The sequence below is a fragment of the Petromyzon marinus genome, chromosome 46 (assembly GCF_048934315.1).
Source record: "Petromyzon marinus isolate PM22_M1 ecotype Great Lakes invasive population chromosome 46, UKy_Petmar_22M1.pri1.0, whole genome shotgun sequence".
Taxonomy (NCBI): Eukaryota; Metazoa; Chordata; class Hyperoartia; order Petromyzontiformes; family Petromyzontidae; genus Petromyzon; species Petromyzon marinus.
The window spans coordinates 12,979,201-13,007,119 of NC_133712.1; the positions used below are offsets into that span (position 1 = coordinate 12,979,201).

The window sequence follows — 27,919 nt, forward strand, 5'->3', positions numbered from 1 at the left end:
CGCCACTCCTTCACGAGTCTTGACCGTTGACCAATGGCCGTGGGGCCTCTGAGTCATGACGTGTCCTGCCCGACGCCACTAAAACTCTTTCGAGCTTATGCAAATTAGCTGCAAATAACTGCTTAATGACTCACTCAGCCTGACGTCTCCAGCAGAGCTGAACAAAATAGACCAAGACAAAGATTTTTTAAAACACAAAAAACAAGACGCAAATAATCGATTATTTCTGACACTACATGTCTGGCTATATGATTTGAATAAGGGTCATTTCCCGAAACGTCGCCTATTATATATGTGTTTCATTTTAGGGCCACAGTGATATTGAGAAGGAAGGTGTTGAGTTGGTATTTGTGCACCACCGCCAATGCACCAGCATCATCGTTTACCAAATAATTTTCGTATTCACAACGGATTGCGCTTACAACTTTGGCACGTGTCTCGTTTAAACATTACCCGTACCCGCCCACGTGGTTCACTTGGGCCGCGCCCATTAACACATGGGCCGCGCCCATCATCACCCGGGCCACGCCCACCGTCACCTGGGCCACGCCCATCATCACCTGGGCCATGCCCATTCTCACCTGGGTCACGCCCATTTTCACCTGGGAACCGCCAAGTTCAACTTGGCCACGTCCAGTTCATCTTGGACACTCCCACACGTTAACTTGGCCCGCCCCCAGGAGTTTACAGGCCCCACCCCCACCTGGCCGTGCTTACTTAAGGGGAGAACGCACGCCGTCTCTCCACTTGTAGGCAACCCGCTCCGCCGTGATACGTACAGCGTACATTTACGTCTACGTTATACAGGTACATTATACGCCACTCGCACAGGTGCTTCACGCACACACCACACACACACAGGTGTACTCTGTTTGTAACTACGGGAGAACCAAGGACTCCAGAACTTCTACAACCAGTTCTCTCCATTTTTTCCCCAGTTTCAATGGGGCTCTTGGATTTCAGCCAAGTCTGTCGGTCTGTTGTTTAGGACCCTTAGGTGAGTCGGTGGGTAAGAAAGAGTGGGCAGACGGGCAGGTGGAGTGTTTACCGACGGAAGCTCACCTGTCCAAGGTCACACCTGTGCAGTCTTCATCCACGGAATCGCACAGACAACTCGCCTGTCTGAGACTCATTCACTTGCCTGTACAACCTCACCTGCGAAGTGTCACCTCTACAAACCCACCTGCGGGATCTCACCTGTACAAGCTCGCCAGCAGAATCTCATCTCTACAAGCTCACCTGTGGAGACTCAATATACATCTCACCTGGAGAACCTCACCTTGTATAAGCTCACCCGTGGAGAATTCACCTTTGGGTGAGGTGGGGGGGGGATCTCTCATTCGTACGAGCTCGCTTCCGCAGAAGCTCACCTGCGCGACCTCACCTGCGGACGGAGGCTCGCCTGTGGAGTTTCTCGGTTGTGCAAGCTGAACTCTGCGGCTCAACCCGCACGAGCTCGCACCCCTGCGAACGAGGCTCACCCACCTTGCGCAGCTGAACTGCGCGGGCGGTGGGGTGTGGTGGTTGGCGCCCAGCAGGTGAGGTGGCCGCGGGCGGACGGGGCGCGTTCGAGTTACTTATTGATGTAAAATATGATCCGCGCTCTGCCACACGGCTGCGCGTCCGCGGCCCTCCTCGCTTTTGTGACCACGTGTAGCCCCTGGGCTGGGCGCGGGGGGGGGGGGGGGGGTACAGCAATCATCATCATCATCTTCTTTAGTCATGTTCAATCCACTGCTGGATGCCGTGGTGTTGCTATGCGCAAGTTAGGCTGAGCTAAGCGAAATTAATGTAACACTTAGTCGCCTCTCGCGACCGGTATTATGATTCATAATTGATGGGTTTTTTGGAGGGTCAGATTGCGTAAATAAAATATTATTCGGGAAACTCGCCTGGCGATGCTGGTTGTTAACTATGTTAACGAAACGTCGAAACCATTTAAAACGTTGCGAGATCGCTCTCCAACAACACTACCGATGTGCTGCTGAAGCAGTCGTACATTGGTCACGTGTGTTAATAACATGACAGCTTTATTAATTGGCTGTGCCAGGTGGAGGAGGGTTTGCGACACACATTGCATTTGTGCGGCGGTCTGACAAAAAAAATATGTATTTTAAGAAAAATACTTAATGGCCAAAATCGGCTCAAGGTGTCCTCCCAGGATTTGTACAAACCAATAATATGTATGGGTGAAGCAAAAGTTAACCTATAGTTAGAAACCTAATAAAGGTAACAAGCGCATTTGCGTTTAAGAAAGATAATTCATCTCGCATTCCGATCGCATCTGAATGTCCACTCTCACGTCGCTGCACAATCGTCCGGATCTCCCATTTCACCGCTTCTGTCTTGCATTTGTCCAATCTCTGGACAGCTCTCTCTTTTGTTTACACTCACCCACGGCTCACTCATCGCACTAAATCATTCTCTCTCTGCTTCTCACGGGGAATTCTAGATTTGAAGCTTTCGTGACTGCAAGGATTCATACTCTTTGTTTTTTTCGGTAAAGTGACTTTATCTCACGAGGAAGTTTATACATCGAAATGGGGTGGGACGGGGGGCTAATTTGAAATGTACTTCGGGGTCCCACAATGAGCCAGCGCCGCCAGCACCACGAGCTGAGCTGATGAAGGCCTCTTCCATCCGCTACCGTCTCTCGGACGGGCCCCATTCCTTGGCTATCAACTCGTTCGTTGTCACCCGTTAGCCTTTCTAGCCGTGGCGCGTCCCAACCTAAGCCCTCACTGACTTTTGTTTCGCGGGGCGCCGCGGTGGCGAGATGTTAACTCCCTCGCCTGGCATACATGAGGTCGTGGGTTCAATCCCAACTCTAACGCCTGTATATTTGGAATTTGCATGTCTTTCTCCCCGTGGATTTTTCTCCGGGTTCTCCGGTTTTTCCCTCCACATTGAGACTCAACATGGGTTTAGACTATTTGGCCGCTATAAATGTCCACATGATCGGACACTTCGTTGGGCTATCATTGGCTGTCAGGTCGCTTCTGAAAAAGAGCTTCATAGCTCAGTCGGCCTTATACCTGGTAAAATAAAAATATATAACGGCCTAAGTGTGTATATGTTGAACTTCTTTCGCACCGTACGTAGCCAACCTTTTAACGGGCGTACAATCTCTAATCCACGTGTTCCTCTCAATGCAATGTTTAGAGGGAATCTCTCCACGCTTCTTCACGCGTTTTTAAATTGTTCCGCAATTCTCGTTCATGACCACGTGTGTCTGAAACGCGTGTGAGAGTAGATAGTGCGTGGCAATTAAACACGCTCTTCTTTCTGGATATCGATCACACTCTTTAGAAAGTTGGGGTCCCGTGCCCCCTCTTGGTTTTTTTGTCGATAAAAACGGAGCGGTGAAATCGGCTCGGCTGGAGGTGCGCGGCTGCTAGGTCGACTCAGCCTAAAAAATGAGTACCTGGTGCGGTGTGTAAACATCGCCACTCGGGAGACAAAGGCGGCCGGGGGTGTGCCGTTCCGTCCTTAATAGGTGCTCGCTAACAGCACTTGCTCCTGGAGTATGTTAAGACTTTGCCGGGTATCTTTGTCTTTGTTTATCCAGCAGTGGATTGATCGCGGCTTATGATTACTAATGACGGCCTTTCAAATCCTCCAGATGAAACATTTCCTATAGGGTTCGATAATAAAATAATTAAACTTTGCTTTAGATTTTCGCATTATTATTTTTTTTCGAATTTTAAGACCTTAAACACGGTAGGACCAACACCTCGGCCGTGGCAGATCATTGTTATAATTCAGTAAGCTCACATGACATTGACTTCTCCAAGACAGAGGTTCTTTGTAAGCCATCTGGCTACCATGAGAGATTCGTTCATGAGGCTATCCACATTTACAAGCACAGAGACAATTTCAACCGAGAAGATGGATCTGGCTTAGCAATCATTGGAAGGATTTGATAAACCATTTCAGGTCTTAATTGATTGTTCACGCTTACGGTGGCTTTCAGACAGCATACATACATTTTTCGTCTCCCCCCTCCTCTTTTCAGAACAAAGATGGACTCGTCCTTCTAAATAAACTGCCAAATCGCTGCACGTGGCGCTGACGTTTTTATAAAATAAATAAATGCACCGTTTACAAATAATTAATAAATGCAGACCGCCACTTCTTTCAAATGTTTCTTGCCGTTGGTTTTTTCACACCTGATGATGACCGTTTGTGTTATGGTCGAAACGTCGTGAGAATTTTTATTGTTTATATATTTTATTATTTTATTGTTTCCCTTCAACGTGACTTTACCGAAAGAGCTAAGTATATAACCTCCAGCTCATTAGCCCTACCAGAACAGCATTACACTTCACATCCGTCATTCGAGACCAGGGGCGGAGCCAGGATTTTCAGCCCGGGGTGACATTCAACACATTTTTATTTCAAGAATGATTAGAGAGCCATGCTGTTGAACTAGACGCCATCGGTTGGCGACACACTCTGACAATGCAGTTGCACGGAGTCCGCCAGACCGAGTGTCGTACACTTATACGCAGAATGTTTCAGATTTTCGATTTTTTTTCGGGGGTGACAATTGTCTACCCTGTCACCCCCCCTGGCTCCGCCCCTGCTCGAGACCAGCGCTGTACATTGGATACGGGCGAGTCCGCGGTAACGGAATGACAGGAGCCCGTAGAGTAATGTTAACCTGGAGGGCGATTACATTCCCGCCTTCATATTCCGTTACCACCGACTCAGCACGGTGTATCACGGGTGGGGTTCGTACGGGCTGTGGGCTGGGCGCGTGACGCCTACCACGTGGAAACGGCCGGCAACATTCGCTGCGAGCGTCTTGAGATGCCGGTCATATGAAGAAGTTGTATTGCACTGACTCGCGCGGAGACCCACAGACTCGGATATCCGTAGAATTACGTTACCCCAATGAACCCCTCTGTCTCTCTATACAATGAGTCAATGCCGCTGTTCCTACACAGCGTTTCGAGACGCGGTCGCTTTATCGTGTCGCGTGAACATCTCCAAATGCCTTCCAAGGAGTTAATCGCGCGCAATGGTGCAAGATAAGCCGATTTATTATTATAATTCAAATGGGTTTGTAAAGAGACGTCAATGTATCAGCATCAACAGCAGCGGTGCTAAACACAACGACGCGTGAGAGTTCGATTTTTTTTCTATTCTCGCGAATGGTGGCAGCGGCTTCAGGGAGAGTTCGTCCGTGTGGCTTTGCCGTTCCTTCGTTGAAGGAGGAGCACAGACCATCGTGGCTTTACGATGTGGCCTATCGTTTGGGTTGCATGGCCACATTCGCACTATGCCTTGTATGTACGTGTGTCTCTATTGGTGTTCCTATGCTGGGGAGCGGTGGTGCAGCGGTTAGCGCTACGCTGCACTACGGACCCGGTTACCCGAGTTCGATTCCCGCGCACGGTCAACACCGGTGACGATTATCTGAACCGGTCCTGTGCCTCCCCTAGGTCGACTTAGCCTCAAATGAGTACTGTACTTGGTGCCGATGTGTGAATATCGCCGCTGGGGAGACAAAGGCGGCCGGGCGTGGTAGCTGGCCACCCACCCCTTCGTGCGCCGTGTCGGCCTTCATAGGTGCTCGCTAACAGCACTTGCCCAAACAGTCTGTTAAGGCTACACGGGGTCGATCTATCTTTTGCGCTATACAGTCCGGTGCATCTACCAGTGATCTCAGTTAGTCGACCCATGGCACCTGTGGGTCTATCCCGTGGCCTGCCAGCAGCGAGCCCTTCGACACTTCACGTGGCCTCAAAGTGCACCTGGCTTGACACAGGCGCCACGGTGGCGTCACCGCCACTCAGTGGCGACCAGCGGCTGCTGCTGTTGTTACCGTTTGGTCCATGTAGTTTGGGTTGCCGGGCCTGTTGTTTGTGTCTTCAGATTTACATCCGCGAGAGGGAGATGCCGTGCCTGGTGATGTTTCTGGCGAGGACGCTGCTGGGGGGGGGGGGAGTCTTAGCATTGGCAGCAGTGAGGAGCGCGGTGTGGGGGGGGTAGGGGAGGAGTGGGGGGGGCAGCGCTTTAACGGGAGGCGCTGTGAGCGTGAATTAGTGATGAGCGGAGATGCGAACCGCGCCGAGTGAGCGCGCGCGCGAGGCCCGCGGCACGTGGCACCGTTCCGTGTCGCGGCCACCGCCACGGCGATGACGCCGTGCACGGGGAAGAGATGGGGCACCTCGTCTGCCTCCTGCCAGAGTTCACCACAGCCTTAACCACAACATTGGCCTTAACCACAGCCTTAGCCTTAACCACAACATTGGCCTTAACCACAGCCTTAGCCTTAACCACAGCCTTAGCCTTAACCACAGCCTTAGCCTTAACCACAGCCTTAACCACAGCCTTAACCCCAGCCTTAGCCTTAACCACAGCCTTAACCCCAGCCTTAGCCTTAACCACAGCCTTAGCCTTAACCCCAGCCTTAGCCTTAATCACAGCCTTAACCACAGCCTTAACCAAAGCCTTAACCCCAGCCTTAGCCTTAACCAGAGCCTTAGCCTTAACCACAGCCTTAGCCTTAACCCTAGCCTTGGCCTTAGCCACAGCCTTAACCACAGCCTTAATCTTAACCACAGCCTTAACCCCAGCCTTAACCACAGCCTTAGCCTTAACTCCAGCCTTAGCCATAACCACAGCCTTAACCTTAACCACAGCCTTAACCACAGCCTTAGCCTTGACCACAGCCTTAGCCATAACCACAGCTTTAGCCTTAACCTAAGCCTTAGCCCCAACATTAACACGAGCCTTAACCACACAGCCTTAACACCAGCCTTAGGCTTAACCCCAGCCATACCCCCAGCCTAACCGCAGCCTTAACCTCAACCTTCACCACACAGCCTTAACCCCAGCCTTAGCCACCAGCCTTAATACCAGCCGTAGGCTTAACCCCAGCCATACCCTCATCCTTAACCGTAGCCTTAACCTTAGCCCCAGCGTTAATCTTAACCCCAGCCTTAGCCTAAACCCCAGCCATAACCCCAGCCTTAACCCCAGCCATAGCCATAACCCCAGCCTTAACCCCAGCCATAGCCTTAACTCAAAATATATCCTACGCCCTGAGCTTGTATCCCTAAACGCTAAACCTCAACGATACCCTCATCCATCATCCTATAAAATTGCCCCGTCCCTTAAGTTATCACCTGCTTGACAAAATAAACTTGAACTTAAAATAAACCCGAATCCTAATCTGGGAGCCTAATCCTGGCTGTAACCCTAATCTTGGCTGTAACCCTCACCTAAGCCTGAACCTTAATCCGGGTCTCATTCTGAAACTGAGTCTCAACTCCAAAGCCACGCCCTAATCCTAACACCAATATTACACATCACCATGATCCTAACAATATCACTAACATTAATCTTGGTCCCAACACTAGCCCAAACACTGGCCCTAATCTCAAACCTATGCCCACTCAACAGGTTTATACACTGGGTGTATTACCTTTGGTAGTGTAACTCACACACGTGTGATAGTGTGCACAGTGTCAAAGACTAAGATCCCACCCGTGTAGCCTTAACAGACTGTTGGGGCACGTGCTGTTAGCGAGCGCCTATGAAGGCCGACACGGGTACACAAGGGAGTGGGTGGCCAGCACCACGCCCAGGCCGCCTTTGTCTCTCCCAGTGACGATGGCCACACACCACAAAAGTAATTCATTTGAGGAAGAGTCGACGCAGGGGAGGCCCAGGACCGGTTCAGATAATCGTCACCGGTGTTGGCCGTGAGCGGGAATCGAATTCGGGTCGCCGGGTTCGTAGCGCAGCGTAGCGCTAACCGCGACACCACCGCTCCCCACAGTGTCACCCACGTTCACACACGTGTGCTTTTGATTACAGTGTCTCACACAGTCAGACGTGTGTGCTCGTGTTCAGCGTCATACGGGGCCATCCATAAATGACGTCACGCGCCTAGGGGGGCGGGGTCAGACATTTGTGACGATGTGTGACGAGGGGGGGGTGTGTGAGCAATGTGACGTCACATCAAAATGCGCAACTTTAAATAAATATAGACAACACGTTCTACTTAATTAAATAGACTTTTTAATAAATGTTTTCTCCTACAACATCAGAGTGCAGCGCCACATTAAATACGCACTACAATGACAATAGTTTAAAGCGATATGAAGCTTGTTTTATTTTCAAAATGGAAATATGGTTTTGGGGGGGGGGGGGCAGAGCTTTGTGACGTCATATTTGAGGGGGGGGGTCTGACTTGTTGTGACGCCGTGTGACGAAGGGGGGGTAAAAAATCGTCCAAAATCGCGTGACGTCATTTATGGACGGCCCCTACTCTCACACACGTGTGAGTGTATTCATACCATCGCACACACTCACACAAGGGTGCATGGTATCATAAACTTGAAAGCGTGAGGCAGGGATGATTTCTCACTCCGTATGTTCTGGAACGCTGCTGGGGCTGGCTCTCAGCAAGGATTATTGGCGTAATGCACTACCACTAAGAGGGCAAAGTATTCCTAGCCATTATAATCGTATATTAGTGCCCCCTGCATTTTAATAAACCTGCGAACGGGTTAATAAAAAAACTATTCTCAGGACAAACCAAGGCGAGGTGGATTGGACGCGATGTCGCCACAAATAAAACCGGAACGGCGCTCCGGACTCTTCCGGCTGAAACTGAGCACTGCGAACAAACTCAACGAATTCATCAAAACACCGCCTTAAAAGACGTATCAACACAGAAGCCTGTCGATATCATTACATTTAAAAAGGGCCACTGGCCAAAACGTAGCCTAGATATTTCATTTAAAGACCACAATTATTGACGAACGAGGTGGGTGTTTTAACTGTTTTTTTATTATTACGTCTCGTGTGCACAGCTTCGATTAGCACGATTGGCTACGTACGGTGCAAACGAAGTTCAACGTACAGATACGTACGTAGTGCCGCACTGCCAGCTATGGGAAACCGAGGTGCAGGGCCCAGCCGCAACACAACCACTACTGTGACACCGCTGCCGTGTCAGAACACAGAGAGAGCTCCTGCTGGCCAAATCTGGGTAACCTGATTAGTTAAGCAGTTATCAATGTTAACGATTATCAGCAGCAGCAGCACCACCCGATATGTTGGTTTTCAACTGCGACGGACTGAGGTGGCGCCCCCTCGCCCCCCCTCCCCCCCGTTGGTTCTGGCCACGCGCGCCGTGCCCCGCGAGTACCGACGGACGGCTCTGAGCCAGCGTCGCAGCTGGGCGCGGTGGCGCCGAGCTGCGACGCTGGCCGGGCTCTCTCCACCCCCCCGCGAGCGCGCCGCTGTTATTGTGGCGTCACGTTACACCTCGCCACGGCGCCGTGCCACGACGATACACCGAGCCACCGCCGCCGCCTTGGGTTGGTGGATCACGCAAAGATCGAGCCAGTTTTAGTCGTGCACTTGCCGGCGCACGCGCCCCCAGCCTGCGTGGCGATTGAGGAACCGCGGTGGCTAGGAGATGTTAACTACCTCGCCTGGTGTCCAGGTCGTGGGTTCGATACCGACCCTGACGCCTGCTGCCGTGGTCACCGTGGGTTTTTTCTCTGGGTCCTTCGGTTTTTTCCCTCCACACTTTTAAAATCGACGTGCGTTCAAAGTCTTTGGCTGCTATAAATTCCCACACGATAAGCCATATCCTTGAGTTATCAATTGTGGCCAGGTCGCTTATAAAAAAAAGAGCTATATAACTCAGTGGGCCTTACCTGGTAAAATAAAATAAAAGTTTATAGTTTTATGCAAGCTGGTGCCTCCATCGGGCAGTACAGGAAGCGAGTTGATACTTTGTTCCTCCCACCACTCCCAAATATTTTGGTGTTGCGCAATTCTATTCTTGAGCATGATGGCAGCAAAACGTCCTTGAGGAGCTCGAAGCCAATGTGGAGGTCCTGCTGCTGGCCACGACGAGAGGGCTTCAGCAGACAGAGAGTTCGTGTCGTTTTGCTGCTCCCCTTCTGTTGAAGGAACGCAGACTCGAGCGGCTTGCTGTGTGGTCCCTAGTTTGAGTTGTATGGCCACGATCGCGCTACTCTGGCTTGTCTTTACTGTATCTCTATCTGTCTCTGATTATCTGTGCATCTCTATTTGTCTCTATGGGTTTGCCATTTGGTCTTGTAGTTTGGGTTGCCTGGCCACAATCGCACGACCGTAGCTTGTTTTTTTTGTTCTTTCCATTTGTGCAAGCGGTGTGCGCATCGGTCTGCTATCGCTGGTCTGATGCAATTGATGGATCCACCACCAGTGTCGTCGAGGAGAAGGAGGAATGTCAAAGCCAGGAGGCACGATGCCGCGTGGGTCTCGAATTAGGTATTTATTCTGGATATTATGCAAATAGTCGAATAATCTAATCGATAATTGTCGGTAATATTGACAACTGCCTAACTAGTCGGATCACCCAGCTCTAACCAGGAGCACTCTGTTTTCTGACACGGCAGGGATGTCACAGCAGTGGTTGTGTTGCTGCAGGGCCTGCATCTCCGTTTCCCGGGCCGGCGGTGCGGCACTACTTATGTATGTTGAACTTCTTTAGCACCGTACGTAGCCAACCGTGCTAATCGGAGGTGCGGGGGGAAGGACAACAAACTGCAACGCAACAACAAGCGGTTAATAAACCAATGAGTGTTCAATCTAGAAGACGTTTTAAAAGTGCACAGCTTCAGCGGTTTCCTAACATCGGAAGGAAGAGCGTTCCAGACGGTCGCAGAAGCGCACCTGAAAGCGCCGCGCGATGCCGTGCCGGCGAGCGCGTCACAGCGCGGCCAGCACGATGCCCGCGGTGAACCCGGGGGTCTGCTCTGCGCAGATGCCCCGACATTTGTTAGATCGCCACGACCTCCTCTGCCCGCGCCGTGCGGGGGAAGCCAGCTCTGGCAGATGCGAGCTCCACTGTACAAGGTAACTCGGCAGAAAGATTGCGTTGCCCGCTTCCCATACCCGTGTCCCTCCACTTAAAAGATTCACCTTTTTTTCTGGTTTGTTTTTAAACATCCCTTCAGCCACACACACGGCCCTCTGAGTGTGCATCATTTCAGCGGCATTTGTTCAACGCAAGCAACACAATCTGGACCGGTTTCGACGTTCAGTGTCTCATCAACAGAGTCAGGCGGCCTTAAACCGATGCTGGGGAACTGGGAGATGTTTCTAGGCGAGGCCACTCTCTGTTGTATACGGGTCCTGGTTCGATGCAAAACGATATCATAGATAACATTATACATATTATTTTGTGTCTTACGAGAGGAGATGGGTCCATGGGTTTTTAATATCCAAGCAGAACTCCATTCCGTGTCTCCACACGTAAAGAAAACTAGTTCTTAGTCCATCAGCCCTCTGGCTATCCAGTTCAATATTATCCGGCTGAGAACACGTAGGCTTTCGCGAGCAACCACACCGGTGTTGCTGTACTAGTAACGAATTGGTCACGTTCGGTTTACGTGACAAACCTTACTAATTGGCTGTGTCGGGCGGGTGGTGGTGGGTTTAACGACACATTTATATTTACGCGATCTAACCCAAAAAGAACCTCGATTATGGATGATCCAGCTGGATTGGTTTAAGTAGCCAGCAACTCGGAACCAGTTTCAACCTTCTGGGTTTCATCAGCACAGCGCTGTTGGCGTTTGCGTTGTACGGGATTGCATGGTTTATACGGAGTACTCTTGCCCAGAACATCTGATAATCCAGCTGCGTATGTTTAACAACATTCCAGTCTGCTGATGAGACCCCACCTACTCAATATAACAATAAACTAAACTTTAATTTGACCAGCTCAGGCCCACTGAGCTATGTCGCTCTTTTTCAGAAGCGACCTGGTCACAAATAACAGCTCAACGAGGTGGCTTATCGTGTGGAAATGTTAAGCTGCCAAATACTCTGAACGCGTGTTTATTCTAAATGTGGAGGGGAAAACCGGAGGAGCCAGAGAAAAATCCACACAACCACGGGAAGAGAGAAACATGCAAACTACAAATATACAGGTGTCGGGTTCGGGATCAAACCCACGCCCTCCTACATACCAGGCAAGGGAGATAACATCTGACGACCGTGGCGCCCTAATAATCATTTGACCACAATGTTGACTTGTGGGTCGGTGGTTTAAAACAAGGCTGTACGCATCATCACACCTTAGGGGTGTGGTGATGTCACGTGACCTTCACCACCACCACCACCATCAACCCAATCCTTAGTAGGTGTTCATTCACATTTTACCATCGCTCGCTACGCGTGTCCGTCCCGGCTGTTATGGGGCGAGGGGGTCCGCATGGGTGACGCCTGGGATGGGGGGGTTGGGTTGGGATAGGTGGGCGAGCGGGCGGTGAGAGGGGGTGGCGGGGTGGGGGGGTTTACCCCCAGCCCTTGACCCCTGTAACCTCTGGCAAATGTTGACCCATGAAAAATCAATCGCGGACGTCACCGAGTGACGCGGCGGCGGCGGGAGGCACGTGAGTGAATGAGTGAGTGGAGCGAGCCGTTTGCACAGAGATTGAAATCAGTCGGGGGGAGGGGGTAGCAAGTTAACTTTGTACGGGGAAGTCTGAGTTTCATGTTCTTCGTCATGATCTCATGGTCACCATAGCCATGGTAACATCGTAGTCATTGTTCGCAACATAATCATAGTCTGCTCATTGTATCGTCGTCGTCTCGAATAGCAGTAGCCATGGAATGATCGTGGAAATGTTTTGTTATCGTCATTGAAAGGTTCATCGTGACCCTAATGATAGTAATTATGTTCGGCAGCAGCATCGGAATCGTGACAATTTTCGTCATCATCAGCGGTCACCATCATCGCCACCGTAATCCTCATCAACAGCAGCACCCTCGTCATCATCACATCGCCATGGACCCCACCAGACGAGAGAGATGATAACCTCGCCGAAGAGCCAAATCAGTCGGCGCCCGACTTGATCCACTACCCACCGCCGCCTTCCCCGCCAGATCGGAAACGAAGAGGGTTGTGATTCTGCCAAGGGGGAAGTAAACCTCGAGCCCCCCCCCCCAACCACGCTCATGCAAATAGTGTGACACCCAACACGGAGCCGACAGCTCCCCCCCCCCCCCCGGTCCAACAGCCGCGTCCATTTACTGCGCTTCGTGGTCAAGCTGCGCGTTTCGAGACACTTATTTTTTTATTATTGCAAATATTTAACCAGGTAAGGCCCCACCGAGCTGATATAGCTCTGTTTTCAGTAGCGATCTGGCCGCAAAATGATAGCCCAATTCATTGGTTTCTCGTGTAGAAATGTACAGCAGACAGACGTACAATAGGGGCGCCCATTGCGCTGCGCCCCCCACCCCGCCCCCCCCCGAGCGCGCCGCTGCTATTGTGGCGTCACGTTACACCTCGTCACGGCGACACACCGAGCCGCCGCCGCCGCCTTGGGTTGGTGGATCGCGCAAAGATCGAGCCAGTTTTAGTCGTGCACTTGCCGGCGCACGCGCCCCCAGGCTGCGCGGCGATTGGGGAGCCGCGGAGGCTAGGAAATGTTAATTACCTCGCCTGGTGTACAGGAAGTCGTGGGTTCAATCCCGACTCTGACGCCTGCTGCTGTATATTTGGAGTTTGCGTGTCTCACTCTCATCATCATCATCATCACGGTGGCTAGGAGATGTGAACTACCTCGCCTGGTGTACAGGAAGTCGTGGGTTCGATCCCGACCCTGACGCCTGCTGCTGTATATTTGGAGTTTGCGTCTCTCTCTCATCATCATCATCATCACGGTGGCTATGAGATATTAACTACCTCGCCTGGAGTACAGGAAGTCGTGGGTTCAATCCCGACCCTGACGCCTGCTGCTGTATATTTGGAGTTTGCGTGTCTCTCTCATCATCATCATCACGGTGGCTAGGAGATGTGAACTACCTCGCCTGGTGTACATGAAGTCGTGGGTTTAATCCCGACCCTGACGCCTGCTGCTGTATATTTGGAGTTTGCGTGTGTCTCTCTCTCATCATCATCACGGTGGCTAGGAGATGCTAACTACCTCGCCTGGTGTACAGGAAGTCGTGGGTTCGATCCCGACCCTGACGCCTGCTGCTGTATATTTGGAGTTTGCGTCTCTCTCTCATCATCATCATCACGGTGGCTATGAGATATTAACTACCTCGCCTGGAGTACAGGAAGTCGTGGGTTCAATCCCGACCCTGACGCCTGCTGCTGTATATTTGGAGTTTGCGTGTCTCTCTCATCATCATCATCACGGTGGCTAGGAGATGTGAACTACGTCGCCTGGTGTACATGAAGTCGTGGGTTCAATCCCGACCCTGACGCCTGCTGCTGTATATTTGGAGTTTGCGTGTGTCTCTCTCTCATCATCATCACGGTGGCTAGGAGATGCTAACTACCTCGCCTGGTGTACAGGAAGTCGTGGGTTCGATCCCGACCCTGACGCCTGCTGCTGTATATTTGGAGTTTGCGTCTCTCTCTCATCATCATCATCATCACGGTGGCTATGAGATATTAACTACCTCGCCTGGAGTACAGGAAGTCGTGGGTTCAATCCCGACCCTGACGCCTGCTGCTGTATATTTGGAGTTTGCGTGTCTCTCTCATCATCATCATCATCACGGTGGCTAGGAGATGTGAACTACCTCGCCTGGTGTACATGAAGTCGTGGGTTCAATCCCGACCCTGACGCCTGCTGCTGTATATTTGGAGTTTGCGTGTGTCTCTCTCTCATCATCATCACGGTGGCTAGGAGATGCTAACTACCTCGCCTGGTGTACAGGAAGTCGTGGGTTCAATCCCGACCCTGACGCCTGCTGCTGTACATTTGGAGTTTGCGTGTCTCTCTCATCATCATCACGGTGGCTAGGAGATGTTAACTACCTCGCCTGTTGTACAGGAAGTCGTGGGTTCAATCCCGACCCTGACGCCTGCTGCTGTATATTTGGAGTTTGCGTGTCTCTCTCATCATCATCACAGTGGCTAGGAGATGTGAACTACCTCGCCTGGTGTACAGGAAGTCGTGGGTTCAATCCCGACCCTGACGCCTGCTGCTGTATAGTTGGAGTTTGCGTGTGTCTCTCTCTCATCATCATCACGGTGGCTAGGAGATGTTAACTACCTCGCTTGGTATACAGGAGGTCGTGGGTTCGATCCCGACCCCTGACGCCTGCTGCTGTATATTTGGAGTTTGCGTCTCTCTCTCATCATCACCACGGTGGCTATGAGATGTTAACTACCTCGCCTGGTGTACAGGAGGTCGTGGGTTCAATCCCGATCCTGACCCCTACTGCTGTATATTTGAAGTCTCCGTCTCTCTCCACGTGGCCGCCTCCGGTTTTTTCCCCTCCACATTTTTAGAATCTACGCGCGTTCAGAGTATTTGGCTTTTGTACATTTCCACGCGATAAGCCACTTCGCCGACATATCATTTGCGACGAGGTCTGTTTCTCAAAAAGAGCTACGTAGCTCAGTGGGCCTTACCTGGTCAAATAAAACAATACATATAGTTTTATAAATAGTTTCATCATGACCTTGAGTCCCGCTGTAAGATTTCAAGTGCTTTGGCAATTGCCTTCGCCAGAAAACCTCGCAAGGCACGCGGCCCCCCGTCCATCTCGGATATACCCACACCGCCTTGCGCCGATGTCACGCCAACCCACGCAGGAATTGCCACACCAGGCGGTGGTGGTGGTGGTGGGGAGCGGAGTCTGTGACGAGCCCAAGTCTCGAGACTCTTCGTTATAACTTAGGGAGGTCATGCGCCGTGGCGCGAGGACAATTCCCGTGCGTTGTCTGCCAAGGTAGAGTTGTCGCGGCTGCGTCAATTCGTGCGCGGCATTGACTTTTGAGACACGATAAGAGATGGGAGAGGTGAATTACAGAGGCTTCCTTCAATCACTACTTACTGCCGCCCCTAGCCGCTGGGATCACAGGCATCCACCAACCACAAACCAGCCAGCACTACCAACGCATCATCATCATCATCGTCGTCCTCACCATTACCATGTTCCATCCACCGCTAGATGAAGGCGTCCTCAAACCCGCGGCCGCCCCTCCCCCGTCTCAACAAGCAAACAAATAAACCCCTGGACAAATACGGGGAGCCGTGGGTTCTTCCTCCACACCCCCACACCCCGCGATGTGTACTCTCCGTACAGTGAGCGACGGAAATTATCGGTGGTCGTGTCAAGGTGATGTTTTCCTTTCGTCTCTGAACAGCTGCGTGGGTGGTTGAGGGGGTTGGTGGTGTTTTATTTTTTTCAAGGTGTACCCCTAAAAAAAGTTGGGGGGGGGGGGGGGGGGTTAGTTCGCGCTTTAACAAGGTGTACCCCAAAAAAGGTTGGGGGGGTAGTGCGCGCTTTAACAAGGTGTACCCCAAAACAAGGTTTGTGGGGGGGGGGGGGGTTTAGTGCGCGCATTAACAAGGTGTACCCCTAAAAAAGGTTTATGGGGGGGGGGTTAGTGCGCGCATTAACAAGGTGTACCCCAAAACAAGGTTTATGGGGGGGGGTTAGTGCGCGCATTAACAAGGTGTACCCCTAAAAAAGGCGTGTGGGGGGGGTTAGTGCGCGCTTTAACAAGGTGTACCCCAAACAAGGTTTATGGGGGGGGGGGGGGGGGTTAGTGCGCGCTTTAACAAGGTGTACTCCAAAAAAGGTTGGGGGGGGGGGTTAGTGCGCGCATTAACAAGGTGTACCCCAAAAAAGTTTGGGGGGGGTTAGTGCGCGCATTAACAAGGTGTACCCCCAAAAAAGGTTTGGGGGGTGGGGGTTAGTGCGCGCATTAACAAGGTGTACCCCAAAAAAGGTTTGGGGGGTGGGGGTTAACACACCGTTGGCACTTTTAACAAGATCTGCCCCGACTGTATAGAGGTGCGAATTAACAAGGTGGACCCCAAAAAGCAATTTATCCGAACAATGGGGCCCTGTTCAGAACGAAAAAAAATCAATATTGTATACAAAATAATGATACCGTCCTGTGGAGAATATATGGGTACCGACATAAATAGCATGTAGACAGTGCTCCTGCCAACTGCCGACCCGAGACAATTTCTTTAACAAGCCTCACTCTTATTCTTAGTTCTTTCGGTAAAGTCACGTTGAAGGGAAACAATAAAATAATAAAATATATTGTTTTATAAAATATATATTGTTCTTTCGGTAAAGTCACGTTGAAGGGAAACAATGAAATAATAAAATATAGTTTTATATATTAATATATAAAATTGAATATATTGTTTTATATATATTTTATTCTTTTATTGTTTCCCTTCAACGTGACTTTACCGAAAGAACTAAGCATATGAATTACTGCAGTCACAAAAGCTTTAAATCAAAATTTAAGCCTCACTCTATTATTGGTTCTTTCGGTAAAGTCACGTAGAAGAGAAACAATAAAATATATTTTTAGTATGTTATTGTTTCCCTTCTACGTGACTTGAACCGAAAAAAAACAAGAATATGAATCCCTGCAGTCACGAAAGCTTTAAATAAAAAAATAAAAGCCTCACTCAGCTGATGAGACCTAGAAAATCGAACCCGGTCCCGAGTTTTCTTGCTTTTATACACAGGCTGCTGGATAACATGTGGGTCCGGAAAGCCTGGAGTAGGCCGATGACTAAATTTTATGCGCGCAATGTGGAACTTCTTTCACACCGTACGTTTGCCAACCGTGCTAATCGGAGGTACAATCGCATTCGTACCGACGTGGAGCCACCAGCGGGCGAGGTTTGGGGCGGGGGGCGAGTCTGACGATGTGATGTCCCGCAGGCGCCCGGACTCTGGGTTCGTGCTGGAGACCCCCGTTGCGTGAGCGAGTTGGGGGGGGGGTCATGGACGCTTCGGTGGTGGCGGGGGGCACGGCGGCTGCGTGGACGAGGCACAAGGTGAGCGGGGATTTGACGGTGATAATTAAAAATAATACAAGTGGCTTATCGCAACGGAAATTTGGAGCAGCCAAACGCTCTCGACGCAGCTTGATTCTAAATGTGGAGGGGAAAAACTGGAGGACCCGGAAAAAAATCCACACCAGGCTCGCCAACTCCGAATATACAGCAGCAGGCGTCAGGGTAGGGATCGAACCCACGACCTCCTGTATACCAGGCGAGGTAGTTAACATCTCCTAGCCACCGTGATGATGATGACAGAGAGAGACACGCAAACTCCAAATATACAGCAGCAGGCGTCAGGGTCGGGATCGAACCCAGGACCTTCTGTATACCAGGCGAGGTAGTTAACATCTCCTAGCCACCGTGATGATGATGATGACAGAGAGAGACACGCAAACTCCAAATATACAGCAGCAGGCGTCAGGGTCGGGATCGAACTCACGACCTCCTGTATACCAGGCGAGGTAGTTAACAGCTCCTAGCCACGGTGATGATGATGAGAGACACGCAAACTCCAAATATACAGCAGCAGGCGTCAGGGTCGCGATCGAACCCACGACCTCCTGTATACCAGGCGAGGTAGTTAACATCTCGCCACTGTGGTGATGGTGGGGAGTGATGGTGTAGTGGTTAGCGCTACGCTGCACTACGGACCCGGCGACCCGAGTTCGATTCCCGCTCACGGCCACCAATGCTGGTGACGATCATCTGAACCGGTCGTGGGCCTCCCCTAGGTTACCTCGGCCTCAAATTTGTACCTCGTGCGATGTGTAAACATCACCATTGGGGAGACAAAGGCGGCCGGGCGTGGTATTGGCCAGCCTCGTGTCCCATGCCGGCCTTTGCTAACAGCACTTGGCCCAACAGTTTGTTAAAGCTATACAGGGGATCTTTGTCTTTGTTAGTGACGGTGATAATTAAAGGAGGTGTGGTGGAGAGGGTGCTTGTAGTGGTTGTAATAGACGTGATGGTGGGGATGGAAAAGGTGGTAGTGGTGGTGATGATGATGACAATCGGTGATGGCTGATACCAGTGATGGTAATAGTGACGATGATCGATGTTGCTGCTCCCGCCGACGCTGCTGACAATTTTCCGATGACGTTTCATTGAACGATGACCTCATTGCTGCTCCTATGCTGATGATTCCTCCCCCTATTCCTATTCTAACGATCCCTTCTCACGCTTCTCCCCCTATTCCTATTCTTCGTCTGATGATAATGATGAAAACGACGACGACGATTCCTCCTTCTTGTTCCTCTTGCTTTTCTGCTGAAACCCACGCTGATGACCCCAACATCACCATCTCCCCCCTCCCTCCGCACCACCGGTCCCCTTCAGCAGCAACAGCAGCAGCCCGACCACGACCTAAGCCACCTGTCGAGTGAGGAGCGCGAGTGCCTGAGTTTCTTGGACAGCGCCATCAGCTCGGCGGGCGGCTCGGACTATCTCGAGGAGCCCGGCACGCCGGGCGACGAGTGGGACAGCGCCGCGGCGGGCGGCGCGACCCCGTGGCGGGTCAACGGCGACGACGCCTGCCACGTGGCGGGAGATTCCGTGTCGCCCGCGGCGGGCGGCCAGGCAACGCCCGGCCACCAACGCGGGGCAGCCACGCAGCAGCAGCAGCAGCAACCGCAGCCCCTGCCGCGCCGAACGATGACCAACAGGGCGCTCGTCCTGCCCGAGCCCCTCGAATCTAAAAGACCCCCTTCTCCGGGACCCCAGCACTCGGGGCCCCCTTCGCCGGTGTCGCAGTCGTCGGGGCCCCCTTCCCCGGGGTCCATTTCTTCGGGCTCCTCGTCGTCGTCGTCGGGATCGCAGTGTTCGGGGTTCCTGTCTCTATCGGTCCCCTCCTCAGGGCCCCCTTCTCCGAGGCCCGACTCGCCCCTCTCGTCGCCGCAGACACCCCGGCCCGGCACCAAACCCCCGCTGCGCATCGCCCCCGCGCACGGGAAAGAGTTCAACACCATCATCAAAGGTACCTCCACACTTGCGGGCGTTGGGGTTCGATACCGGTTCAAGTTGCTCGCGTGGTTGTGACCCGCTTGCGTGCGTGCGGTGGTCGTAGCGATTGCCGCACTGTGCTACGAACCCGGCGGCACGAGTTCGATCCCTGCTCGTGGTTACCAACACCAGTGACCATTATCTGGGCCTCGGTCGATTCAGCCTCAAATGCTGCTGATAATAATAATGATGCAATTGCTGCTGAGGACGATAATGATGATACGGATGATGGTGATGAAGCCGTTGCTACCACCGCTGTAAAAGATGATACTATTGATGCTGCTGCTTGTGCTACTCAATATTATTCAAATGATGATTATGAAACTGCTGGCGCTGCTGTGGATAATGATGCTGCTGCTGATGACGCTGATGACCATCCCTCCTCGTCCCCACGCAGCCGGAGTGAACGTCACAAAGAGGCGCTCCATCATGCAGGCGCTGCTCAACGGAGACAACCAAGCCGACGACTCCGGCCCAGGGTTGGGGTCGGGTCCCCTCGCGAACCCAAGCGACCCAAACCCGGCGCCGAGGTCCCGGAGTCAGCGCGCCTCCCTGCAGCCGGGGCCGCTCACCGGGGACTCCGGTTTTCCCTCCCCACGTGGCCCGGCATCCCTGAGACCCCTCAGCCCCGGCCGCCTACCCCCGTCGTCGGACCCCGGCTCGAAGCCCGGCGGTGCCCAAGGGCTCACGAACGGAGCGGTGTCCCCGCCTCACCGGAGGGGTTCGGAGCCCACGACCAAAGATCCGCGGTGGAAGCGGAATTTTTTCAAGATTTGAGGCGGCTCGGAGGTTTCGCAAATGGCCGTGTCGGGGGGGGGAGGGGGGCGCTGAGCCTTCGCCACCGTGATGTCGTGGCCAAATCCGAGGTTTTGATTTCGTAAGAACCGGCACGGACCAGGCGGTTACAAATGAACTGGGAGAATAACATTGAACAGCAGGTAATACACACGCGCCGCGCGGAGTGAACGCACAAAGTGGCCGATGTCCGTTAAAATGACCGTCGCGACGATGGCACGCGCGGGCTGCTGGTGACTCGTCCTTTCGGCTCGGAGACCCAAGAGCCGGGCGGTTTCCTCGTCTCGTGACCTCCATGCGACCTCCACGCGACCGCCACCCTTTGAACGCTGTTCAGGAGCGCCTGATGAACGGTTGAGTTTGTTGAATCGGGTAGAGAAAACTCTGAAGAGAGGGGGAAAGAGCATCGCTTGCAAGGGTTATCTGGGTTCACCAAAATTGACAAAAGTCACTACTTAGAGGTCAAAGTGCAACGGCTAAGCGCAAAAATGACGTGGCGGAAGAAATCGAAAAACAGTGCACAAACAGAAATCAATTTTGAATTGAATAAACTTGTAGTACAACAACACATTCGATGTCGTGTATCGTGAGGATGGCCTCGACAAATAATCTTGAAAAGCCACTCAAGTTAAAATCAAGTTTCAATCTCCTGCCCACTAATAACTCACCTTGGCCTTTCCCCCACGAGTCGCTCAACCGCGTGTCGTTGCGCAGTCCTGGCGGCTAAACCCGCCGGCCCCGGCAGTGCCACGCCTCCCGTTGGGCACGGCGCGATGGGCACTGCCCTGGGCATCTGTCTGGCTACGTTGTCCCAGATCCCTCGTGTCACCATCCGTAGCGAGGGGCTGCCATTCTTAGCTCATTCTTCAATAATCTCAGCTCCACCACGAGGACCAGGTGCCATCTCAAAACTCAGGTTCCTTCAAAGATCTCAGGTCACTCGATGTCTCCCCATATCAACCAGGAGGACTATGGGTATTGTTTCAGGCTCCCCAAGGAACCCTGGGTTCTTAAGGAATGTCAGATCCACAAAGAGGATCAGGATACCAGGTACCTCCAAACAGAAGGTCCCACGTGGTTCCGATCTCTCCCAAGAGTACCGAGTAGTGATCCGGGTCCCTTCAGAACCTCGGCAACCTCGCGTAAGATTCTAGGTCTCTCACGCAACCCAGTTCCACCGCAAGAATGCCGGTATATTCGGCAGGTCGCTCGTGAAGAACCGCACAGCCCTTCCCTGCAGGAGGACCCATGCCTAAAACGTTTACCTTCACACAACGGCAGAACATATCAGAGATCTATGGCGAACTTGCCCCAAAAATTACATGGGAAAAAAATGTATCCTACACAACACCAACACGTTGATTGGACCTGAAGACTTTCCCTCTCGATACTCATGAACACGTACTGGACATTCCACATTCCTATGGCAGTGGCCAGTTTCTATCGACTGGACAACAAACTTCTAGCAAAGTTATACTCGTCTATATTTTAGTAGTTAGTGTGTTGAATTAAGTAATAAATTAGACACCTTTGCAAATCCACCGCGAAATGGTCACAACGGGGTTGGGTGGAGGAGATGGATTGTTTGACCATACTTCACCGCGCTGATTTAGTGCGGGTCGAATAAGAAGTGGTGGGGGCGCCGGGAGCGGTTGGCACGTCGCTCTGAGCCACCGATGTCAGCCGTGGTGACCACGCCGCCCCCTGCGTTCGCATTGATTGGGCGGGAGAGGGGAGGGGGGGCTGCGGTGACATGGCCAAGCCCGCGAGACGTCCGTACAATGTTGCAGCGATCGTACCATCGTATCGTCCGTATCGTCACCTTCGATGTCACGGTGATCGTATCGTCCGTATCGTCCGTACGATGTCGCGGCGATCGTATTGTCCATTCCGCTAAATGTCGTGATTATCAGTCCTCTTTGTATCCTTGATTATAAAAACGTCTTCTACTACCCGACCAATGTTACGTTCAATGAAATAATCATAAATTAAGCTTAATAAGACATAATCCAGGTTAAATAATTTGTATTATTAATAGCTGTTCCAAAATCTAGTCTATAACAATGTGAGATACAATTATGAAGGGTAACGGAAACCGGCATCGCGATAAATTATCAAAACCGTGAAAGTTGATGTCGGGTATTAGAGTTTATTTATTTCAGTTTATTTATTTTTGGTATTGCCCTGTGAGCCATTCGGCTCTTGAATCGGGTGCAACCACAACAAACAAAAAAACAAAAATACGAACAAGAAAAACATCTTAAGGTGACTATGTGACTGTGCAAACAGAAAATCCATGAAAAAAAACAGCAAAATATTCCTGAAAAAAACACCATACACCAACGCTGTGTGCAAAAAATCCCAGTGGGATGCAAGTCAAACAACAACCACAAGAAAACTTAGATTAAGGCCATAAGTCTAACTCCGTACTACAACAAAACAAACATGTCCAAACCAAAAAACGTTTTCGAAATCACCCAAAAATAAAGCCATAATTGCAACGTAACAGTGATCACAGGGACTGTGACCGAATTTTTACAATAAACTACATAAATAACATGTAAAACCAAATCCTAGAGCCATAGCTGGCTGCAGGAGTTACTCCACAACAACAGAAGCATCATTCGGAGTATCAAGATCAGCGCGCTAAATCAAAATACAGATAATACTTTGCAGCGTCATCCGGAGCGAAACATTTTATTTTATGCCAATGAATAGCAGTGGCAGTTAGGGGTGTACAACTCCTCTAGAGCAGTTTTGAGAGAAGATCTCATTGGTAGCGATTCAAGTTGCAGTTTATTGGCAATAGCATTCCAGACCCTGGGGGCATCAATAGCAAAGGCCCTTCCTCCAGTTTTTGTACGGCAATAGGGAATGTGAAGCTGGTAAATGAGCGAAGACCTGAGGTAAAATGTGTTCTTTTAAACAGAGAGGAGATCCAGCAGGTAGTCTGCGGATTTTTTTGTAAGTACATCGTGAATAAATAAGATCAGGTGCACAAGCCGTCGAACATTAAGAAATGTTGAGTTTGACCCAATGTATAGATCACAGTGGTGAGTCCTATATGGGCAGTTAAATGTAAATCTTAAGGCCGAGTGATAGATGGAATCAAGCTTCTTCAGTACAGTACTTGGGGCTGATTTATACACGATGTCACAGTAGTCAAGTAGAGGCAGTATGGTAGCTTTTATCAATTCCAAACGGAACATTGGGGGGGAAGCATTGCTTGTGTCGATATAGAAAACCAATTTTTATTTGTCTTTTTACCAATATAATCAATGTGATCTTCAAAATTCAGTTTTGAATCCTGGATGATCCCAAGATACTTATAGATCTTGACTTGCTCTATTTGATAATTATTTCAGGAATGTAATTGTGGAAAAATAACTTCCTGCTTTAGTCCTGATGAGAACCATAGCACCTTGGTTTTGGAGGTATTCAGGACTAGTTTAAGAGCAGCTAGCTGATATATATTCTTAGTTCTTTCGGTAAAGTCACGTTGAAGGCAAACAATAAAATAATAAAATATATATTAAACATTCCAGGGTAAATCTTTTTGTTTATTGTTTAATATATATTTTATTATTTTATTGTTTCCCTTCAACATGACTTTACCGAAAGAACTAAGAATATGAATTACTACAGTCACGAAAGCTTTAAATCAAAAATTCAGCTAGCTGATGTTGTAGTTTGTTGAAATCACCCTGGAGCTTAGCAATCACGTCATCCGGAGAGCGGCCAGCAGTAATCAGTATCGTGTCATCTGCAAAAAGATTTACCCTGGAATGATCCAGGTCAGTGCCCAAGTCATTGACATAAATAGAAAACAAAAGGGGGCCGAGGATGGAACCCTGTGGAACCCCTTTTGTTATCTTAACACTGTTTGACTTCCAACCATCTGTGAATACAGTTTGGGTGCGAGAAAAGAGGTAATTTTGTAACCATTTTACTGCGTTTTCGGAAAAACCGAGGCAACTTAGTTTACTAAGCAGGGTGTTGTGGTCTACTGTATCAAAAGCTTTGGACAGGTCTAGAAAAAGACAGGCACAGTACTGCTTATTATCAAGGCTACTGAAAATGTGATTCAGAGAGTCTAATGCAGCAGATGTGGTGCTGTATTTTTTTCGGAACCCAGATTGTTTTAGATGTAGTGGATTGTTGGTGGACAGGAAACTGTAATTTGGTAGGTCAATAATTTTTCAAAAATGTTCATCAACGGGGACAAAATTGAGATAGGTCGGTAGTTATTTGGATCATCTTTAGGGCCCTCTTTGTGAAGTGGACAGACATAGGAATGTTTCCATTCTAGAGGAACTGATGCTTCTTTGATGGACAGGTTGAAAATATGGGCTTTAGGTTTGTATATTAGGTGACCAACAGTTAATAGAGCAAAGAGGGGAATACTATCTGCTCCGGTAGAGGAGGACCCTTTGAGGTAGGACAGTTGTTTCAGAACATTACTTTCGTGGATTGGCTGGAAACTAAATTCGTTTAATGTTTTGACAGGGGTGTAGGAATTTGCATGAGCAGGGGTGACTCCCAATACATATTAAAAAGATTACCAGCTTCAGAAAAATTAAGGTTAAAATTGTCAACTATATTTTTGGGATCTGAAAAATATTCCCCATCAAGTCAGTTCATGGATATCGCGGTGACGCAAGCATCTGTGAACCGGCCGCTAAAATCCACCGTGCGCTAACCGTCACGCCACCCACCCCAGTGTAGAATACTGCGGTTAAAATACAGTACCGAAGACACGAATAACTTTATTATCATGGGCACAAGGGGCAAAGGGGCAGTATTATTGTTGTTGTTTGTGTGTAAAGGATCGCGTTGTTACAAAGGAGCTACCTGAACTTCGAGAATTCCACAAATGCTTGGGCCGTTCTCCGTTTCTCGAGGGAGCCCACGTGTGTTTTTATTTTAAGGGATGACCTCCGTCAAACACTGCACGTGGGTGACCTGGTGACCCGGTCCTCGTGTTTCCAAACAATCCACTGCTGGATGAAGACCTCCCCCACACCTTGTTGGTCATGCTCGGTTGTTTTGACCATACTTCACCGCGATGATCAGTGCAGCTTGGGCGAAGGGTGGAGTTGTGGGTCCAGATATTACTCGCCACTGATGGTGGACGTAGGCAGGAGTCGAACTCTAGGGAGCCAGGTTCATAGCGTAGTGTGCTAACCACTCTGCCACCGCTCCGACTCCAAGGGTGACCGCTTCTCGGAGCAGCGGGTGACAATTCCACGTTACAAGACGGGGGGCGAAGATTCGCCGCCTAACAAGCGCTCTTCACCGCGACCGATGCTCCAAAGCCTCACTGAGTCTGAAGACTAAATTTCAGGAGGGCCCTGCTACATTGGGATGTTTGGCTAATGCCATTGCGGTATTGCTCACAGCTGCCCTTATTTCGCATTGTCATGGCTGCGCAGATTTCCTTTTTTTATTTTGGCTGCGTCAGTGTTTCAGTCTTGTAGCTGCGCAGATTTGTTATTGGTAATGACTGCGCGGATTTCTTCTCGGTCGAGGCTGGGGATATATTTTTACGGCTGCCGCAGATTTCTTATCTCTTTGGCCACACGTAATCTTCTGGGGGGGGGATGGGGTTCCCGTGCTGCGTGGATGGGGGTTTTGTTTTCATATAATGGCCGTGGCTGCGCACATTTCTAAGAGGTAGTATATGTGCACTGGGGCGTGCAGTGGACCCGCATGACCGAGTGGCCCGGTTCACAATGGCCAGCACGCAATGGGGTCTCTGGGACGCCTCTCAAGGGGTGGTAACGGGTGCTTGAGTAAAGATTGTTAACCCACGAGAGTGGGCGGGGGGAGGGGGCGGGGGTATGGGACGCAAGATGCCAGCCGCCGGCGTGAGACTTTTGAGACCTTTAAAAAAACAAAAAATTCAGGTTTCAGCCACCTGTGATTACACTGGGTACTCAAGTGAGCAGCAGACCCACGGACTCGCAAAGAGACCCACAGACTCCCATAGATATCCACGGACTCGCATAGAGACCCACAGACTCACATAGACACACTCACATAAAGACATTCAGACTCACATAGACACTCACTCGCGTAGAGACTCACAGACTCACATAGACTCACAGACTCGCATAGAGACTCACAATCTCACAAAGAAACCCACAGACTCACAAAGACACTCACTCGCATAGAGACTCACATAGACACTCACTCACATAAAGACTCACAGACGCACATAGCAACCCACAGACTCACATAAACACTCAGACTCACATAGAGACCCATAGACTGAGTTGTTATTAAACCGGGTTCTCAAGTGTATTTAGTTGATGGTCTTCAGCCCGGTCACCAATAACTACACAACAACAAAATTCCATTCCATTTTAGTCTGCATTTAGTTTGACTAAATTCTAGTTCTGAGGATTAAAACATCACCTTTGGCTGTCATCCAACAAACATTACTCTCACGCGCAGAGCGGGAGGGAAGTTGCTGTCCCCCACTGTGTGCACCAAAGAATCACTTTGAAGAGATCCCGGAGATGGCTCTGAGATGTCCGCTTCCGTGGGCCATTCGCGAAACCCCAACGGTGGCACTGCTCTGTGAGGAGATGCGAATTGGAGTCGCCAAGGTGGTTAGGAGACGTTGACTTTCTCACCCGGTATACAGGAGGTTGTGGGTTCGATTCCGGCCCTGACGCATGCTGTATGTTTGGAGTTTGCACGTGGCTCTCTCTCTCTCTGGGGTCGCGTGGATTTTTCTGCGGGTCCTCCGGTTTATCCCTCCACATTTAGAATCAACGTCATGCGTTTAGAGTATTTGGCTGCAATAAATTTCCACGTGATGGCTACTTCGTTTGTGACCAGGTCGCTTTTGAAAAATAGTTTTATAGCTCCGTGAGCCTTACCTGGTACAATAAAAAATAAACTAAAATAGTTAACATTATTCCTCACTTCTATCCCAACTCAAACTCCCAAGTGACGGTGAAGTATGGTCAAAACTCCAGATTCCTGTGATATGACATGAAGAGGCCTCCATCGGTGGATCGAGAATGGCTGGAATATATTTTTTATCGAGTATAAGTGTTTTAAAATAAGCAGTCTCCCGCGTAAATCGGTATGGTATCGTCTTACCACAATCCACTACTCAGTTCATCAACCCCCAGATAAATTATGGGGGCAGAGTCGGACCGCGACCGCGATTCTAACTCGCGCTAACCACTGCGCCACCTGTCCGTCCTTATAAGTATACTAAACATGTACATTGTATAACTTGTGTTCTCTATTGGAGAATAAAAAAAAATACAACTGACGTTTCAATTTGTAAGTCGCCA

At 50.3% G+C, this 27,919-nt stretch overlaps 1 protein-coding gene across 1 annotated transcript; it reads left to right on the forward strand.

The window, feature by feature from the left end:
• Window positions 1-723: 723 nt before the first annotated feature.
• On the forward strand, window positions 724-27,919 carry LOC116952386 (uncharacterized). Its single transcript, XM_076074196.1, has 4 exons — window positions 724-1,538; window positions 17,692-17,807; window positions 19,149-19,785; window positions 20,209-27,919. Exons 2-4 carry the CDS (start codon window positions 17,754-17,756, stop codon window positions 20,586-20,588), a joined length of 1,071 nt encoding a protein of 356 aa, XP_075930311.1. The 5' UTR covers window positions 724-1,538; window positions 17,692-17,753; the 3' UTR covers window positions 20,589-27,919.